Below are 20,140 nucleotides of genomic sequence, written 5' to 3' on the forward strand. Positions count from 1 at the left end.
ATATTACGCGAAATAATTATCTTGAATTCTCTGAAACGGCTCGATAGAAATCGGTGGATTTTTGATCAGATATTCCTTTTTACTTATACATCATGTCTGTATTAATAAAAATTCTGTTGCAATTAGGTAAAGTTTTGCTCATATCACGTGACCGGCGTGGCTAAATACGAAAAATCCCGGGTGTTCCGGAGGAACTCGAAACACGGCTATTTGACTGGACTAATAGGGTAAAAGCAGCTAATAGTAGCAAACTCCTAGGCAGCAAACTCGTGGAACATGTGGAAGTTTACATATTGCATTTTTGTCATGAAAAAATCTATAACATTTACTTGGCCGATGAACCATGTAGGTGTTGTCATGCATACCTCCGTTTAAACACTTGAGTTCGAGAAATAATTGGAATAGGTGATATACCCTAAAATTATTTAAAAAACGATCTACAAGAAACGTAAACGGTAAACATTTATGTTTAAAAGTGTGGCTGCCATTTTCCGAAACTATGATAGTCAGTCAAAACAATTTGATGAAACTTTCCTTCAGAAAACGCCCTCTCCACACTTCAGGGTACTTCACTATAACTTTCCTTCAGAAAACGCCCTCTCCACACTTCAGGGTACTTCACTATAACTTTCCTTCAGAAAACGCCCTCTCCACACTTCAGGGTACTTCACTATAACTTTCCTTCAGAAAACGCCCTCTCCACACTTCAGGGTACTTCACTATAACTTTCCTTCAGAAAACGCCCTCTCCACACTTCAGGGTATTTCACTATAACTTTCCTTCAGAAAACGCTCTCTCCACACTTCAGGGTATTTCACTATAACTGTCCTTCAGAAAAACGCCATCTCCACACTTCAGGGTACTTCACTATAACTTTCCTTCAAAGTGTTGAAGGAAAGAAGTTATTTTGGTGAATTTATAGATATGTATGAAGGCTGAAATATTATTTACTCAGATCTTAACTTTTGCCCGTTTTTCTTTGTTGGGGGGGGGGGGGGGATACTAATTTCTTTTTTAACTTTCATTTTAAGAACGTTAACCTCGATATCGGTATGTTTGGTAATCTCTTATTAGTGAAAAAGTAGGACATTACCGTGCATTTTAAAGCAAAATGCATACATTTACATGTAAGTTTAAATGTAAGAGCTAAGATAAATTGCATGTTATGTAGATAATTTACGTTTCTCTTCTCGCTACTAAGCATGGTTTTTATTTTGACTTGTTTAGATATAAAAAATCGATTCAAGTCGCTAAAAGTGCTAATCTCGGGGGCATTGTGTTCAACAATCACATGCATTTATACTCCTCAATATTATATACTCATTGGGATGCAAGCAAAAAACATACCACATATACATTGTATGTGATGCTAGTATCAAGAAGTGGCGTTAAGGAGGGGGAAGATACTTTGCTCCCTCCCCAACATACATTTGAAAGTATTAAAAAAAAAAATCAGGAGACGCAGTTATCTCTAGGCCTTCGCCGACCCTCCCCAACCCCAGGATTAACGCGTATCACATCTAATTTCTAAAGGTTTTATTATATAATATAGTGAAAAAGTAGGGAGTCAGATTTCTATGGGGGTCATTTTCAACGTGAGTGGAGTCGTAGAATTACCGGCCTGGAAGGACTATCTACGGTCGAAAAATGACCCTACTGATAGAATATTGACCCGGGGTCATTTTTCTACGTAGAAATTTGACCCCCGGTCAATATTCTACGGGGCTCACATTTCGTCGTTACACCGGCGCCGGAGAAGAAGTTCAGTAACATTCTACTATTTTAAAACCCATCCAAAGCGCTATACCTAGATCATGTAGGAAGGGGGCAAGGTTTGATCTTTCAGTTCCATTAGATAAATTTACATTTCCACTACAATTCACTGCTACTATTTTTTAAAAAGAAAAAAATGAGGGTGGGGTGGGGGCATCGAACTCTGCTAGTAGAAATAACCAACTTTGCATTTAATAATTAAAGGAGACAGAACCCCTGTTGCTATATATCTGATTGAAATATTATTTTTCAAATAATATGTTTTATGTGATCATTTTTAACACTTGGCTAATTTGTCTACTCATGACTATATGCTGTGCATACATGTATCATGTTATGTAGTCTGTGTTATGTAGTAATCTTGTTTAGTTTCTTGATCACAAGTGAAGGACATGTATCTATTTTACACGTTATGTCATCAGTAATCATAACCAATGATTTTAGCTGATTCAGAGCTATTTTTATCCACCCTCATCAGCAGCCAATGAAATAATGATTAAGTGTCACATGATCATGCCTTTGTTTGTAGCTGTCCAAGTGAAAGGAAGCATTAATTTTTATGTGATTATGGAGGAAAATTTTCCCTCCACCACCCCAATCTTACCACCTTCATCAAAATGTAATGTGTGCCATTTCATCTTACTGTTTATCAATTTTTATGGATCATTTTGTACCTGCTACTATATTTGTGTTGTGTGGCAAAAATTTTAAGGTGCCACCTTATTTTTCTATTTTATCATGTTTATATTTATCAAGATTTATAAAAATTAGGGAGATCCCAATGTCATTCTTGTTTAGGTTGTCTGAGTTGTAGTTTTGATATTCGGGGATCTCCTTTTTATAGGGGTTGTAAATAAGTTGTCAACTTCTTCAATCGTCATTAATAAATGACAATTTTCAACCTTATTTTTCTATTTTATTATGTTTATATTTATCACGATTTATAAAAATTAGGGAGATCCCAATGTCATTCTTGTTTAGGTTGTCTGAGTTGTAGTTTTAATACCCGGGGATCTCCCTATTATAGGGGTTGTAAATAAGTTGTTAACTTTTTCAATCGTCATTAATAAATGACAATTTTCAACCAACAATATGTATTCTATTGTTAATTGCCAAGAAAAATAACAAAGCTGTGGGACATGAGAAAACTTGTTTCTTCGAATAGTATTTTATATTCTTATAAAAATGGAGAGCATAAAATTATTTTTCTGCACATTTGAGTAATTGCAGTGCAAGAAGAGTAGAGCAATGTTAAGTTGATTTTTTCAAAAGCCTGGAACAGGAATAAATGTCGGGAAGACAATAATTCATGAATCGACATTTTCTGCTGATTTGGCGGGTTTATTGCTTCAGATGCACTCGGTTTCAATGAGATTATATGGATTCAATCACGGACATGTGATTCTCCTTGTTCTTTTTTTTTTTTTTTTAATTGATTTACCGTCAGTTACAACTTGCATGCTCTATTCATGCGCGCGATGAAGTTCGATTTCAAAACGATGCTGACCCGTGCGTGCGGATGCGAGAAATGGAGAATACGGGGAAAACAATTATTGTGTCCCGCAGTGTGACGAGGACAGTCGTCGGGACACCGCAACATCGGTCCATTCTTTTCCCAAGGATCCATCTGTTCAGAAAGCACAGAAACCGGTAATTTTGTCTGTGATAATAATTGTATGGGTCTATACCATGCCACCCCCTAATGAAAACACAAGGAATGAAACGAATTTTTACTCAAAACTTCGATTTAAAATACATTGTAGCTCTAAAATTCGGCTTTTATCGTCACCCATCCCAAAGTTCTTCCTTGTCTAGTAATTTTAATATTTATGCCATTGATCCACCATAAAATTCAGGAATATTTGGAAACAGATACATCCACTGTACACTTTCTAGTTTTATCAAACACCTCAACACAATTCCGACGATTGGGGCAAGTTTGGCACTACCTCGTGTCTATGATCAAATATCAGGACAACGATTTGTTTTATCGTCACATTTACATGACCAATAATTACGTGTTATCTGTATAAGTTTATGCATATATTGTCAGTGTCAGTGAATAAAACCAATCGTATTCAAATATATCGATTTCGATGATTATGCTTTTAATGAGACATTTCATATTACAATTTCCGCGTGTTTCTTTGGAACTAATGTAGACTATTTAAAATTTTAGCGGCCAATTTGATCATTTGCATCAATTTTCTTTGCTAGTGGGAAGGGGACAACATGCAAAAAAAAAAAAAAAAAAAAAAAAAAAGAGAAAAAAAAAAGTATTCCTATATTGATACGTATCTTCTGCCTTGGGGTAACGGTACTTCAAATGTCTGATAATCTAGAACAACCCATAAGTTTTTAGATCTTGTTTCTCATCCTATCGTATGCATTTATTTATTATGCAATAAGATGCATGTATGTTCAAATAAAATTAATCGATAACAATCCAGAGGTTTGAATCTTTTATTTTCCTTAAAATATTTCTCATAATTTCTTTTCTTTTTATTAATTTATAATAAAGATGTTTAGTTAAAATATTTGGCTTTATCGATTTATTTATCGTTAATATTTACATTTTATTATCGTTTGTCTCATGACACAAACGCTATCATAATCTAGAACAACATCAAGTTTTTATATCTGGTTTTTCATTCTATGTATGATTTTATTGATATGCAATATGATTTTGCTCAAATGAATAACATTCCACGGGGTTGACTTTTTTCCCCTTCAAATATTTCTCATAATTTATTATCTTTTAATTCCGTAAGAAAGATTTTTAGTCAAAATGTTCGGCTTTATCGATTTATTTATCGTTAATAATATTCTATAATTCTCATATAAAATTGTGTTTAATTGGAAACTTAAATTGACGTAATTTAGGCGATGGATAAAAACGAAAAAAGAGAAGAGAAAAGAATAAAAAAAAAAAATGATGATGATGGGAAAATGTAATCAATACTAGGAAATGACACCTCCATACTGTATAAAAGTGTTCCCATGCCTCAATTACTCTAGGAATGAATCGCCTATGACCTTCCACGGCTCACTAACTCTACGAATACTATGTAAACAACGACCATTTTCTTGGTCCCATGTGTCCTTATACCTAACACATGGGTATCACACCCCGCCTCACGTGAGATCGTGACATATAAGTAAGATAAACGATCGTAAATGCTGACATATAATGACGGAGTTGGACCCACTCATCAACCATGGCGGTGCGGATTCGATTTACGAGAGAATTATTCGTCCATCGTTGGCGGAGTTTTTTGGAACCATTTTGTTTGTGTTTATCGGTTGTATGTCTGTCCAGACTGGAGATGTAGGATCAATCGCCCTGTCTCATGGACTGACCATAACTCTCCTAATTATAGGACTTGGGAAAGTCAGGTTTGTGTGTTAATTTTATTTATCAGGGGTGGATCTAACGCATTTCGACTTCAAATAAAGATAGCAAATAGAAGCGAATGGACATTTGGATAACATCCGTTCCAACTTATAGAGCAATCCCCATGTTTTTCAGTTTAAATCTTGGAGTTCCCTAATTATACCGTTTGCTTTATGATTTGCTTTAATGTCGTTGGTACCACATTTTTATTTAAAGATTTGAAAAACAAGTGCCCTAACACTTGTGAGAGAGATATGAGTTTTTGAATTGTATTGTTTATTGGCTTTAAGCCTTACGGCTCATCAGCATAATACATATTCAATTACAAAGTATAAACAAAAAAGATGTATACAATATGAAAAGTGGAGTGGTTTTTAAATTAAAGTAGTAGAAATCTGGTAAACTACCTAGAAAACAGTTGTAGAAGTTTTTTCTCGCAGTCAGAGTGAACATGATGTATTATAACAAAACTTAGTAGTAAATTCGGTCGACGAGCAGCTCAGTTGCAGGAAAGAGAACTTTTGAAATTTATGTTTAATATGAAGTAAAATAATTCCTAGTGTCAAAAAGTGCAACCTTTACCGAAATTTAGTAAATTATTCACAATGGGCAGCGGGCTTATTTACTTCCATGAAAATCCGTGGGGATCAGGGTTAGAATATGTCCTCAATACCCCTTGCTTGTCGCAAGAGGCGACTAAATGAGGCGGTCCTTTGGTTGAGACTGCAAAAACCGAGGCCCCATATCGCAGCAGGTGTGGTATGATAAAGACCCCTCATTGCTCAAAGGACTAAGTACATGTACTAGTCTCTGTAAAAATCCTACAGAAGGAGGCATACTGATAATCTTGGATTTTAACGAAAATTTCCAAAACTCTTCGTTACATTGATATATAACGATATACAAAGTAAAAATTCTGTGCGACAACGGTTGCTATGGAAAATTAAATATTTGGGTTTTCATAGCAACCAGTGCATAGTGAATTGCAATTTTAAAAAAAAATTGTATATGGAAGAAAACGTTTCAAAATATAGTGACAATTCATTTTGGAGAGGCAAGGGTTACCTCAAAATAAAAATGTGCAATAATAATCAAATACTGTTATATGATGCATGTAGAGGATATTGGGATAGGCATGGTTTTAATATCTAACAATTTTCTGTAAATTTGACAATTTTAAGGTATATTAAAAACATTTTACTAAAATTATCGGAAAAGTGCCAAATTCTGGTGCATAATTTCAAAACAATGAATATCAAGTGTACTCAAAACAAAAATCAAAAGAGTCGGAAACGCACACAGTAATGGTTGCTAGGCAACTCTTTTGGGGCCCATTTATAACACACCAAAACATGAATATTTACAATGTATGAATTGAAATGATAATATTCACTAAAAAATACAATTCATAATGTTCCACAATATTTAAGTGATATCACCATAACAACCAATTTTCCTTATCAACAAACAAAATTTCAAGTTGTAGGATTCAATTGCAATAAAGTGAAAATATAATACAATTATACCAACATATAATTTTTCTACAGATATGTCAGGCCTATTGAAGACATCACATTTAACCATATCTCCATAGCAACCAATTTTCCCTCCTAGCAACAAACATAAAATTTAAAATTGTACTATTTAACTTCACTGAGGTGAGAATTTAATGTAAATAAATCACAATAAAATTCTCTACTGACATGTTGGACCCACTGAAAACATCAGATTTAACCATGTTTCCATAACAAATTTTCCTTAGCAACACACCTAAAATTTCAATTCATATAATACAATTGCACAGAAATGAGGGTATAATACAACAATATCACCATATAATTCTCTATTGACATGCACTCTATGTCTAAGTCTTTGGAATTATTTTACATTCATGTTAAAATTTGTGTTTACAATACATACCCATAATTTCACTTTGTAAAATGATCAGATCTACATGTAAATAAACATATATCCAAACTGTTTCCAAAAAGTATTATAACTAAATGTTTACAGCTTTATTCTCTTTTAGAGTATCTATGGAAACCAATTTTACCTTGGCAAAATGCATTAAAATGAATGTATTAGTATTTTATAATTAATTCCTGTCAAGAATCATCATACACATAATATGTATAAAAAAACCATATTGATCAAAATTCTGATGTGCCAATATCAATTGTAAGTTGACATTGAGTACATTTTATGATTAAAAGACAACCTGATGTTTAATTTTTAGTCACTTTCAATCATCAGATATGACTATGCCACTTTTTTTTTCGATTTTGCATGATTCTTACAGAGACTAGTACTTAAGTGCCGAGCATAGGCCTAGATTTTGCAGTCCTTCACCTGCAATGGCGACGTCTTCATATGAGTGAAAAATTCTCTCGAGGGACGTCAAACAATAAACAATAAATCAATAGTTCAATGAAATAGTGTATCGGCCATTATTATTAAATTGTTTGTATATAAACCAAAATGTCAAGATTATAACAAAAAGTTGCAGGAGGAATATATTTTTGATATGTCATTGGTGGTGTTAATACGAAATGTAGTGTTATAGTCAATTCAACATTCCAATAATTTTTGCAACGTCAGTTGAATTTGATAAATTTAATAAATGAATTTAATAAAAATGTATGTAACTCGATGCAGGTAACAAATTATTGAACACAGAAACAAACGAAACTGCGCAAAAAGAAATCTGAACGAAATGTCTTTGCATTATATTCCTTTCCGCTTCCTACCAGTCGCGGTATATCAGTGGTAGAGCGTTCGCTTTGTAACGGGAAGGTCGTGAGTTCGAGCCCCTCTCGTGCCATGCTCCTTCGCCAACCACTTGGCATTTAGAAATGAGAATCACTGGTCTTTTTCATAGGTATCGCGATAGGCATTAGCACGTTAAGAACCCTCACTGCTACGGTTTTTTAAAAGCGCTAAGCATAGGTCTAGATTTGTGGTACTTCATTTAAAGCTATAACCATTTTTTTTCCAGTTTCCTCTGCATTCCTTTAAAAATTAATGACTAAGTTGTTTGTATCATGGGGTTATAAAAGCAATAGAGGCATAGGATAATTAGAATGTTCAGCGGGCGTCAATACTACAGAAGTTATCCAATATCACATTAGCATCATCTTCCGCTCCGCTTCTATACAAACCCTTGGCAGATTTAGTGCGATGTTCGTAGCCTTAACTTTCAGCATATGATTGGATAATCCGAGATTCCTCTGACTCTTACCCCCGCTTTTATATTTGACATATGCGGGGGAGAGTCAGAGCGGACTCCATATTGAAAAAGTGGGAATTCAGCGACACCAGCTGGTGTCGCTGCTTTACCTACCTCTTACAACTTTATTTCGCGGACCCATCTTCCAAGACGCGAGGATTCAGTTATCGGAAGATTATTCTACAAATACATCATGATTAATACGATGCTATCGCCGTTTAAACGATGGAATTTTGTGTTTACATGTGCTGACGTCATGCGCAAAGAAATCAAATGGCGAGGCGGCGACCTAATTCAAGTGATGCTCCATTTGTCGGTGTTAGGGCCGTTTAAACGGCGATAGCATCGTATTAATCATGATCTATTTATAGATTTATCTTCCGTTAACTGAATTCTCACGTCTTGGAAGATAGATCCGCGAAATAAAGTTGTAAGAGGTAGGTAAAGCAGCGACACCAGCTGGTGTCGCTGAATTCCCACTTTTCAATATGGAGTCCGCTCTGACTCTCCCCCGCACATGTCAAATATAAAAGCGGGGGTAAGAGTCAGAGGAATCTCGGATTAATGATTGGACACAGGGACGGTCCCCTGCTCAATCGGAGAACGTGTTACGTTAGATCACGTGCAGAACAAAGGAATGTGTAAATACCTACAACTGTCACTCGGCCGTGTATCAAATACATATTCAAACCAAAAAAGCACCATTGAGCGTACATAGTGTATGAAAAGGGTGCTATATAAATATGGTATTATTAAACCAATAATGATGTCACGTGCGCAGTTCAGACTCGTATCTGCGTAAAGAAGTACATTTTATTTACTACAGTATCGTACCATAAATTTAATGTTTTATGTTCTATCTATCCCAGATTTAGACAGTTGCATCAGAGCTATTTTCCTCAATTTGGAATTCACCGTACACGCTTGGGGTTATTTTCAGACGTAGACTCAACAACTACATGTATTTCATGGGTTCACCACATCTTTATTTTCTAAATAATATTCTCACTCTGAAGGATTTCTTTTTCAAGTATGCAATTAAGAGATAGTTAAATTTATCATTAATATTTTGAATGATTTGCATACCACATTGCGTTACTCTCTGAGCGCAGCCATTTCTAAAGAACTTTTAAACAGTAGCTGAAACACGCATTTTCATTGGATAAGCACCATGCAGTCCAAACAGGGTTGTTTTCTCCATCCGCTAGAGGGCGTCACTCAAATCTACGAAAATCGCTCTAAAGTAGCCAAGGGTTATATAGAGAAGCGGATCGGATCGTAAACCGTTGGCTAGCGAAGATGCATTAGCATAGGATAATCAGAATGTTCGGCGGGCGTCAATACTACAGAAATTATCCAATGTCACATTAGCATAGGATAATCAGAATGTTCGTCGGGCGTCAATACTACAGAAATTATCCAATGTCACATTAGCATAGGATAATCAGAATGTTCGGCGGGCGTCAATACTACAGAAATTATCCAATGTCACATTAGCATAGGATAATCAGAATGTTCAGCGGGCGTCAGTACTACAGAAATTATCCGATGCTTCTATTGTTCTTATACCTCCATAAAGTAGAAGTTATTTTATGTCAATATCTCCATGGTTAAAGTACCGAACACTGACAAAAACAACGGTTAAAGTACCGAACACTGACAAAAATAACGGTTAAATACCGAACATTGATCAAAACAACGGTCAAAATCCGAATACTGACAAAAACAATGGTTAGAGTACCGAATATAGATAAAATCAACGGTTAAAGTACCATATACTGATTAAACAACGGTTAAGTACCGAACACTGGGAAAAAACCCAATGGTTAAAGTATAGAATACTGACAAAAACAACGGTTAAAGTACCGAATATTTACAAAAACAACGGTTAAAGTACAGACCACTGACAAAAACAACGGCTAAAGTACCGACCACTGACAAAAACAACGACTAAAGTACCGAATACTGACAAAAACAATCGTTAAAGTACCAAATACTGACAAAAACAACGGTTAAAGTACCGAATACCGACAAAAACAACGCTTAAAGTACCAAACGCTGACAAAAACAACGGTTAAAGTACCAAACGCTGACAAAAACAACGGTTAAAGTACCGAATACTGACAAAAACAACGGTTTAAGTACCAAACACTGACAAAAACAACGGTTAAAGTACCGAATACTGACAAAAACAACGGTTTAAGTACCGAATACTGACAAAAACAACGGTTAAAGTACCAAACACTGATAAAAATAAGTACCGAATACTTACAAAAACAATGGTTAAAATACGGAATACTTACAAAAACGGTTAAAAAACCAAATACTTTCAAAAACAACGGTTAAAGTACCAAACACTGACAAAAACAACGGTTAAAGTACCGAATATTGACAAAAAACAACGGTTAAATTACCGAACATCGAGAAAAACAACGGTTTAAGTACCGAACACTGACAAAACAACGGTTAAAGTACTAAATATTTGCAAAAACAACGGTTAAATTAGCGAATACTGAGAAAACAAGGGTTAAAGTCTCGAACACTGACAAAAACAACGATTAAAATACTGAATACTGACATAAACAACAACTAAAGTACCGAACACTGACAAAAACAGTGCTTAAAGTACGGAATACTGACAAAAACAACAACTAAAGTACCGAACACTGACAAAAACAGTGCTTAAAGTACGGAATACTGACAAAAACAGTGCTTAAAGTACGGAATACTGACAAAAACAACGGTTAAAGTACCGAATTTTGAAGTAGAGTTTTCACCTGTGAATTGCATATATACTAATCTTGACTGTTTACAAAAATTAAACAAAGTTTTATCATTTTTCGAATATATATTTAGGAGCGTTTTTGATGATAGATATAAATTCTTCAGTGTAGAGTAGAATTAGAATTCAGTATAGTTTAGAGTAGTCGATCATAATAATGTTGCAGATTTTCATCAGATAAATTAAACTATATATTACATTTGTAAAGTATACTTTCATATAGAAATATATTTAAGAAGTAAACATTTTTGAAAGTACACGAGGTATGAACTGCCACGCTTTACGGCAACATGCTTCATGAAACGCGTTAGTGTAGTAGAATTTTCTTCTGATTAAAATTTTTCAAAAGACTTCAAAATACAAGAGGCCCAGGGGCCTTATAGGTCACCTGAGTATCATGTAACAACCTTCCAATGTTTGAATTAGGTTTGTGTTTAAATATAAGAATTTTACTTTTGGATGGAAGAAACATTGAATAGCTATGTGGTCATGAAGTACATGTGTCATTTTTATGTTCAATCAATAATCCTTTTTAAAAAACCTAGGTCTGAGACATCATAAAGAAAAGGGTTATTTATTCCTTAGATAAAACCAATATAAGATTTTCAAAGAATTTCTACATTTTCACTATATGACCAATAGAGCCCCACCCTAACACAAGAACCCCTGCCCCAGGGGCCATGAATTTCACAATTTTGGTAGAGGGCTCAACGCTCATTATAATTATGCCCACAGTTTGGCTTCTTGATGTCCAGGAGTAAAGAAGAAGATTTTTTAAAATTACACTCATTTTGATGGTTTTTGCCCCACCCTTCAGGCCCCAGGGGGGCAGGGACCACGAATTTCACAATTTTTGTTCCCCTCCACCCACAGATGCTATATGCCAAAATTGGTTGAAATTGGTTCAGGGGTTTCAGAGAAGAAGCTGAAAATGTTCAAATGTTAACGCACGACGACGGACAAAAACAGAAGATTTTCAAAGAAATATTGCATTTTCACTATATAATCAATCAGCCCCGCCTTTGCACCAGAACCCCTGACCCAGGGGCCATAAATTTCAGTTTTGAAAGAAGCATCCTTGATCATCATTATCATACTATTAGTTTGTCTACTTAATACCCAGCAGCAGAGGAGAAGATTTTCAAAGAAATAAAATGCATTTTCACTATATGATCAATAGGGCCCCACTCTAATACCAGAACCCCTGACCCAGGGGCCATGAATTTCACAATTTTGAAAGAGGCATCCTTGCTCATCATAACCATGCTATTGGTTTGTCTACTTAATACCCAAGGACAGAGAAGAAGATTTTCAAAGAAATAATGCATTTTCACTATATGACTTAAAGAGCCCCACCCTAGCACCAGAACCCCTGATCCAGGGGCCATGAATTTCACAATTTTTAAAGAGGCATCCTTGCTCGTCATTACCATGCTATTAGTTTGTCTACTTAATACCCAGAGACAGAGAAGAAGATTTTCAAAGAATATCTACATTTTCACTATATGACCAATAGAGCCCCACCCTAACACACCAGAACCCCTGCCCCAGGGGCCATGAATTTCACAATGTTGGTAGAGGGCTCAACGTTCATTATAATTATGCCCACAGTTTGGCTTCTCGATGTCCAGGAGTAAAGAAGAAGATTTTTTAAAATTACACTCATTTTGATGGTTTTTGCCCCACCCCTCAGGCCCCAGGGGGGCAGGGACCACGAATTTCACAATTTTGTTCCCCTCCACCCACAGATGCTATATGCCAAAATTGGTTGAAATTGGTTCAGGGGTTTCAGAGAAGAAGCTGAAAATGTTCAAATGTTAACGCACGACGAACAACGACGGACAAAAACAGATAGCAATAGGTCACCTGAATGATTCAGGTGACCTAAAAAATGAAGAAAAAAAAACAACAACAAACAAACCAAAAACGAAAAAGAAATCTTGAAGCTTATAATTTTTCAGGTTATTGTTATAGCAAAACAAGACAAGGAAATTCACATTTTTTTCTAAGGACAAACGATAGCTAGCGTTTTGTATACCCTTAATGGAGGATTTTTTAAAAAGTTACTTTTTCATCTGTGTTCATTTTTCATAAATCATAACGTTCTACAGTCTGCTTTAATGTTCATTCAATTCATTGTTGGCTTCTGTATTTCAGTGGAGGACACTTTAACCCTGCCGTCACCCTCGGAGTAACGCTCTCGGGTGGAAATCCCGTGATCCTCAGCATCTTCTACTTTATTGCCCAATTGCTGGGGGGTATGGTGGGCGCGGCCTTCGTTCTTGTAAGAACTTAATATTTGGACTTGCTACTACTGTACCCATTACAACTTAATCAAATTTTAACGACAGCCAGTTTTTTGTAAATTAAGGAGAAAATCATATATTTTTTGAAAAACATTTCGTTTTATTCACTAGAATATTGAAAATATTTAGGCGGTCCTACCAGAAGCTGTGTACAAGGACACACACGTGAATGGAGGGGCGCACACACTCGGGCCAGGCGTGGATCCAGGTTGGGCAGTAATGGCGGAGGGCATATTTACTTTCGTCTTGGTTTTCACTGTTTTGATGACTGCAGTGGATGACAATAACAACAAATTAGCCCCTTTGGCTATTGGATTCGCTGTAGTTGTAGACATTACAGCAGGGTAAATCATTTCCAACCTTTCAATGTCATAGAAAAGAAACTGTCCCATGTAAGGGCACAGGATACCAAAACAATTGTTATAGAAGTTTGTAAAACTATTTGTGTATGCTTTAATATTGCTAAAAACCTATACCCCGGTATTTACAACAATGAAACCACCGTTATTTTTTATTATTCACAAATCTTTACTTGAAAAGTTATTTGAAAACCCATTCACAAACGTCCTTTTGTTGGTGCATTTCATGTAGTGTTATTGTTTGATCAAAGGATATAAAATCCCACGTAAACACAGCAATCTCGGGTATCCTATCACCTTGACTATTGTATAACATGGTTAGAATTTAAATGAAAGTCATTGATCTCCGGGACAAGGCCAGAAATCCAGGTTGGCACTGGAAAACACAACCTTTTCTATTACCAACTGCCCAAAAATCAGAATCTACGTCTTCATTCGAAAATAATTAATAGAAATGGTCGATTACGTGTAGATTAATTTGTTTATTCTCTATCTCACAGAGCTCAAACCACTGGGGCTTCGATGAATCCTGCCAGAAGTTTCGGTCCTGCTGTGGCGTATTCCAAATATGGCAATGTCAATGTGTGGGAGCACCACTATGTGTATTGGGTAGGGCCAGCCTGTGGTGCTGTGGTGGCGGCGGTTTTTTATAAGTACGTACACTTCCGTTTTAAACGTATATGGCACTCCACCGTTCAAAATATTGGTTCATAAGGTCTAGAAAAATAATGACCTATCGAAAATCGATTATCATTGAAATACTTATAAAATTATACTTAATCTATCAAAATTTTCAGGATGCTTTTTTCCACGGGAAACAGAAGGCTCTACAGTGAACGATAAAACGATGTGGACATTTTATTTACGTCTCACTAGTGCGTGTACATGATATTTATATATATATTTTTTTACAGTTGTACATGTGTGTGGATATATATGTTGTCATGAAGCTAAGATTTCGTACACTATTAAATCGGGCAAAAGAAGTATGTTTGTGGGTAGGAGTTTTAGACACACGTTTCAATGCTAGTAATTTTATGAAGTTAGTTATTCTAAGCAAATTCGACGGTTTCGTCTGCAGGGCGCGTTTTTGTTCATTTTTGAGGTACAATGTCATTAGAAGAAATACTCGAATATTTAACCACAATAGAGCGAAAGAAGACATTATGTTTATAACATCATCTTAAATTAAAAAAAAAAAAAAAAAAAAACTAGGAAAAAAGATTACTTCGCCCACTAACACCTTAAATAAATTGAAGATGTTTGAAATGACGGCGGACGCTCTACACAATCCGGCAATACCAGCGTAGTATGGTAGTGTATTAGTATGATATTGTATGTAATGTGTATGTATTTTCAATTTATATATGACTGTTCTCTTTTGTAATTTATATACTCTTATTATACATGTTTATGTACTTATACATGAGTATATTAGCTCAAAGATAATATTGAAAACTTTATAATCTTATTTGGGTTTGAATAAATTGTTTTTGTTAAAAGTTTCTGTTCCTTTCTTCTGTTTCGTACTTTTGTTTAAATATTTTACAAGCTGATCTTTAAAGATAAAACCAATCTCATTGAAATCAGCAGCTCGCTCACGTAGATCGCTACAGATCCTAGTGTAGCGATCGACATGAGCGGATCAAAGGATCCGATTTTAATCAGACTGATAAAAAAAACTGCCGCTGTTGCATTTACTTTCCAAAAATAAATAAATCTGTGATTCTTGGGTTTGTTTGTCTTGCTTATTTGTGTGATATTTATGGAGAGAAAATAGATTTCTTACACGGTGCCTCAAAGGTACCTGGCCATAAGTGAGCCATTTCATTTTTTCACTACATATTTCATTAAAAATGCCTTTTGACAAAACCTTATTGCAATGTAACTTGTAGCTCATTTTTATGGATATAATGTCAAAAAAGAAAAGAAAAGGGGAAAAAAAACCAACAACCCCAGATTTGTTTGTAGTTTCTTCATATGATTTCAAAATTTATCTGAAGGTGTTGCGGTGAAATCGCACGTCAAATGCAAAATCAAAATTTTACGAGTTCTTCTCCTTATAAAAAATAGAATAGCACACAATTGTCATTAATATACAGTAAATAGTTAATACAATATTGGTACATATAGGTATATTCTATAAGTAGTAGTACAATATAGCATTAATTGAATCTTTTGGTTTCTTGATGTACGTCTGAACATTTGAAAAAATAAATTTATTTAGTTCAATAGATAAAACATTATCACCCCAAAGTAGTACATGTGTATCAATTATTACCAAATCATTTAACCTTAGCAATCTATCCATTAATTTATGTCTAGCATTTGAATACTTATTACAAGTAAAGAAAAAGTGGTATGCATCTTCACGCATGCCACATGAACACAACGGGGAATCAACAATATTGCGTCTATACAGATCATAATTCAGAACACATGCATGTCTTAGTTTGGTATGAATTATATTCAGGAAACGAGAACCATATGAAAAGTATATAAGGGGTTTAGAATTATTGATATTATTAGAGCTAATACTTTTACGGAATTGTTTAATTGAAGAAGCCTGTCTTGATTCAATACTAAGAGAATTCCACATTGATACAGCATCTGGAACGAATGATTTTTTATAAAGTTCAAGTCTACATTTTGGTACTGTATAGTTGTCTCCATTACGGAGATTGTACGTGGACTTTTTGTTTGTTTTATTAGGTATTGTTTCTTTTAGATACTGCGGAACCTCATTATTATGAATTTTGTACATAGCAACTAGTTTAGCAGTTGCTCTTCTAAAAGACAGAGGTTCTAAACCAGTTTTTAAATACAAAGAATCTCTAGATGCTAGTATAGGAAGGCCAGTAATAATTCGCGCTGCACATAATTGGACTTTTTCTAGCATATCACTATCGGATGAAGTACATCCATCCCAAACAACAGACGCATATTCTAAAGCTGGTCTTAAAAAAGTAGTATACATTTTTAAAAGAATGTCTCTTCCTAATGTAAATTTTAGCTTTTTAAGAAGTCCTAGTTTTTTGTAAGCCGTACTTGTTATTGTATTTATACAATGAGACCAACCCATATCGCTTGAAACAAACAATCCAAGATGTATGTGCACTGGCACATACTCCAACTGACAATGTTGAAAGAATAATTTAGGAGGATCAATGTTCTTATTCAATGAAAAAAATACAGCTTTAGCTTTAGAGGAATTAAATTGTAACAACCATTTTTTTGACCATTCATCTAGAACACGAAGGTCATGATTTATCGTAAATTCTATTTCTCTTAAATTCTTAGATGAATGTTGAATTGAGTTATCATCAGCAAATAATCTGCAGAAAGACATCATATTTTCCGCAGCATCATTAACATAGATTAAAAATAATAGAGGTCCAAGAACAGAGCCTTGGGGTACCCCTGCATTTAAACTTGCACTTGAAGACAACTGGTCTTTGTACATAACTTTTTGGCTACGACAAGACAGATAATTAGTAAACCATTGGAAAATATTACCTCTGATTCCGTATGTCTGTAGTTTAAATAAGAGACCTTTATGCCAAACTCTATCAAATGCTTTAGATATATCACAGAAGACCATACAACAAAAATTTCCATCGTCAATACTTTTTACAATAGTATGATAAGTCTCCAATAATTGGAAAACTGTAGAATGACCGGGTAAAAAACCTGCTTGATATTTGTAAAATAGGTTGTTCTTGTGAAAAAAATTGTATACATGTTTAAAAATTATTCTTTCCATAACTTTGCTTACACAGCTTAAAAGAGCTGCAGGTCTATAATTACTAGACAAAGAAGGGTCGTCTTTTTTGAAAAGAGGAAGAATATGTGCCTCCTTCCAGCAATTTGGAAAGGATTTTTCGAGCAAAGATTTGTTGAAAAGCATACAGAGTGGTTTAGAAATGGTATGTGATGTTGATTTTAGCATCCTATGACTTATAGAGTTTGGCCCAATAGCTTTGTTTACAGGGAGGGTGGAAATTATATCTATGATTTCTTGCTCTTCAATAAGGATATCATTTAGACTGTCATTGCTTAAAGAGTGTGCATTTGGCAGATTGTGGCTTGAGTCATCGATATTTGAAATTGAAGAAAAATATTTGTTTAAAACTTCTGCTTTTTCTTTATCCGAAAATGCTACCATATTGAAACCATTATCAGAAGTAAATTGTATGGGTGGAATTTCATTATCTGCTTTAACTTGGAAGACCTCTTTAACTAGTTTCCAATATAATTTGTTATTATTTTTTGAGTAGTCGTTTAAATACGTTTCAATGTTATTGTAGTAGTTTAGAATAGCGTGCTTTTTCATGTTGTTTACCATATTTCGAACTTTCTTATAATCTGTCCAATGCTCTTCCTTTTTTGATTTTAAAGCTTTTTGACGTAATCGGTTTCTAGTCCGAATTGTTTTCCTTATAACAGAGTCAAACCACGGTTTATCGTTAGGACGAATTGTAACTGTTTTTTCAGGAATACATTCTCGCACAAAGAATAAAAATTGATCAGAAAAAATTTTCGTCGCAAGTTCTATTGAGTTAGAGTAATTAATAATTAGTTTCCAATCATGTTCTTTTACTAATGTATTTAGCTTATCTATACCAGCATTTTTGTATACCCAAACTTTGCGTTTATAAGCGCGTTTTAGATTATATTTTAACGAGACTGAGATATATGCGGCTTTGTGATCACTGAGTGAAGACTCTACCCCGAGAGTGCCCGATTCCACGACGTTTAATTCAAAAGAAGTTAAAATGGGGTCAATGAGTGTACGCGTGGTGTTCGAGACTCCCGTGGGTTCGCATATTTTGTATACAAGGTTATTGCTGGACAGTATATCTCGGATTGGATGATTATGTGGGATATTTAAAAAGTCTACGTTGAGATCTCCTACAATTATGATTTTTCTGGGGTTTTTTCTTGGACTTTTTCAATGGACCACGCCAAATTGGTCCAGAATCTACCATCAGAATTAGGAGGACGATACATACAACATAAAAAGTAATTACAGGTAAGGTTATCTATTTCAATCCAGATACATTCGGTGTTAGGGGGTTCAAATTCGTAACGGTGATTAGCCCGTAGCATATTGGACAAATAAATCATGACCCCGCCTCCGAAAGAGTTTCTATCTTTGCGTAAAATACAACTAAAACCATCTAAGATTAAAGCCTCATTAGGGATTGCATTGTCTAGATGAGTTTCGGTAAAACAGGATATCAAAGTCATGCACAAAAGTATTTAAATTGGCTATTTTGTTTCTAATGCTTTTTATATTTAAATGAATAATATCAAGGACATTAGTAACTTCAGGACCGGGGTTGACCTCAAAATCTCCACACAACAGAAGGATATAAGTGAAAAATTGGTAATAAAAATTAAAGTAAAGTGAATGATTGCTGATAAGCAGTAAGCAATATACAAATGCTTTACATATTGACATTGACAAAATATATAAGTATTCAAATATAGAAACATGAAAAAAGGCACGTTTATATACACCACCACTAGCAAAATAAAAACTTCCGATTGCGGCTCGGTATTGTTCTACTGAGTTACCCATTATCAAAAATGAAACATGTCATATAGACGTGTGAATAATTTCCGCAATCAGGTGGATATTTGGGAGGTGATAGTACGTAATAGACAAGCAGTGCTAAGTGTTCAGAAAGTGTACATAAGAACAATAAGGGACAATTGTGTTTCAATGGTTCAAAAGTCATTGTCAAAAAATACAAAAAACTTATTAAAGTATGGATTTTGAATACAAAACAGCAAAAAAATAATTAATGAAAAGGTGCATTATAGCAAAAATAACAAAGTGAGTAATAACAAAAGTTGTAAGTGGTTTGGCAATTACATATTGCCATAAATGTTTGCAAATACAAAAGGTTTTGCAGAAAAACAATGAATAAAAAATGGATTTGTGGCAATAGTACAAAACCGAGGGAGGGCAAATTGGTACACAGTAGGTAAAATGTGTTTGTGTACCTACCAGGCAAGTGAAAAATGTTAATAAATAAACATGAGATGAGAGAAGTTTGTACATGGTGTGTGGTTACTTGAGAGTGAGGGAACTTGTAATAATACATATTTGATAAGAAATAAGATTGTACATGCACATGGTAAATATATTTTGTATGGTTTAGAGAGTTGGATGTTTGATTTTGAATTTAGATCAAAATATATTTGGATGTAATTTTTTTTTTATAAATAATAATATTGATTTTAAAAAATAATGATAAGATTTTTTTTTTATTAATATAAAGTTGATTTTAA

General features: G+C 34.5%; 1 protein-coding gene across 1 annotated transcript; it reads left to right on the forward strand.

The window, feature by feature from the left end:
- The first annotated feature begins 2,296 nt into the window (after nucleotides 1-2,296).
- On the forward strand, nucleotides 2,297-15,342 carry LOC125670962 (aquaporin-8-like). Its single transcript, XM_048906428.2, has 5 exons — nucleotides 2,297-5,169; nucleotides 13,333-13,459; nucleotides 13,611-13,825; nucleotides 14,341-14,493; nucleotides 14,638-15,342. Exons 1-5 carry the CDS (start codon nucleotides 4,964-4,966, stop codon nucleotides 14,681-14,683), a joined length of 747 nt encoding a protein of 248 aa, XP_048762385.2. The 5' UTR covers nucleotides 2,297-4,963; the 3' UTR covers nucleotides 14,684-15,342.
- Nucleotides 15,343-20,140: the final 4,798 nt, after the last annotated feature.

Source organism: Ostrea edulis, chromosome 4, assembly GCF_947568905.1.
Source record: "Ostrea edulis chromosome 4, xbOstEdul1.1, whole genome shotgun sequence".
NCBI classification, from domain to species: domain Eukaryota; kingdom Metazoa; phylum Mollusca; class Bivalvia; order Ostreida; family Ostreidae; genus Ostrea; species Ostrea edulis.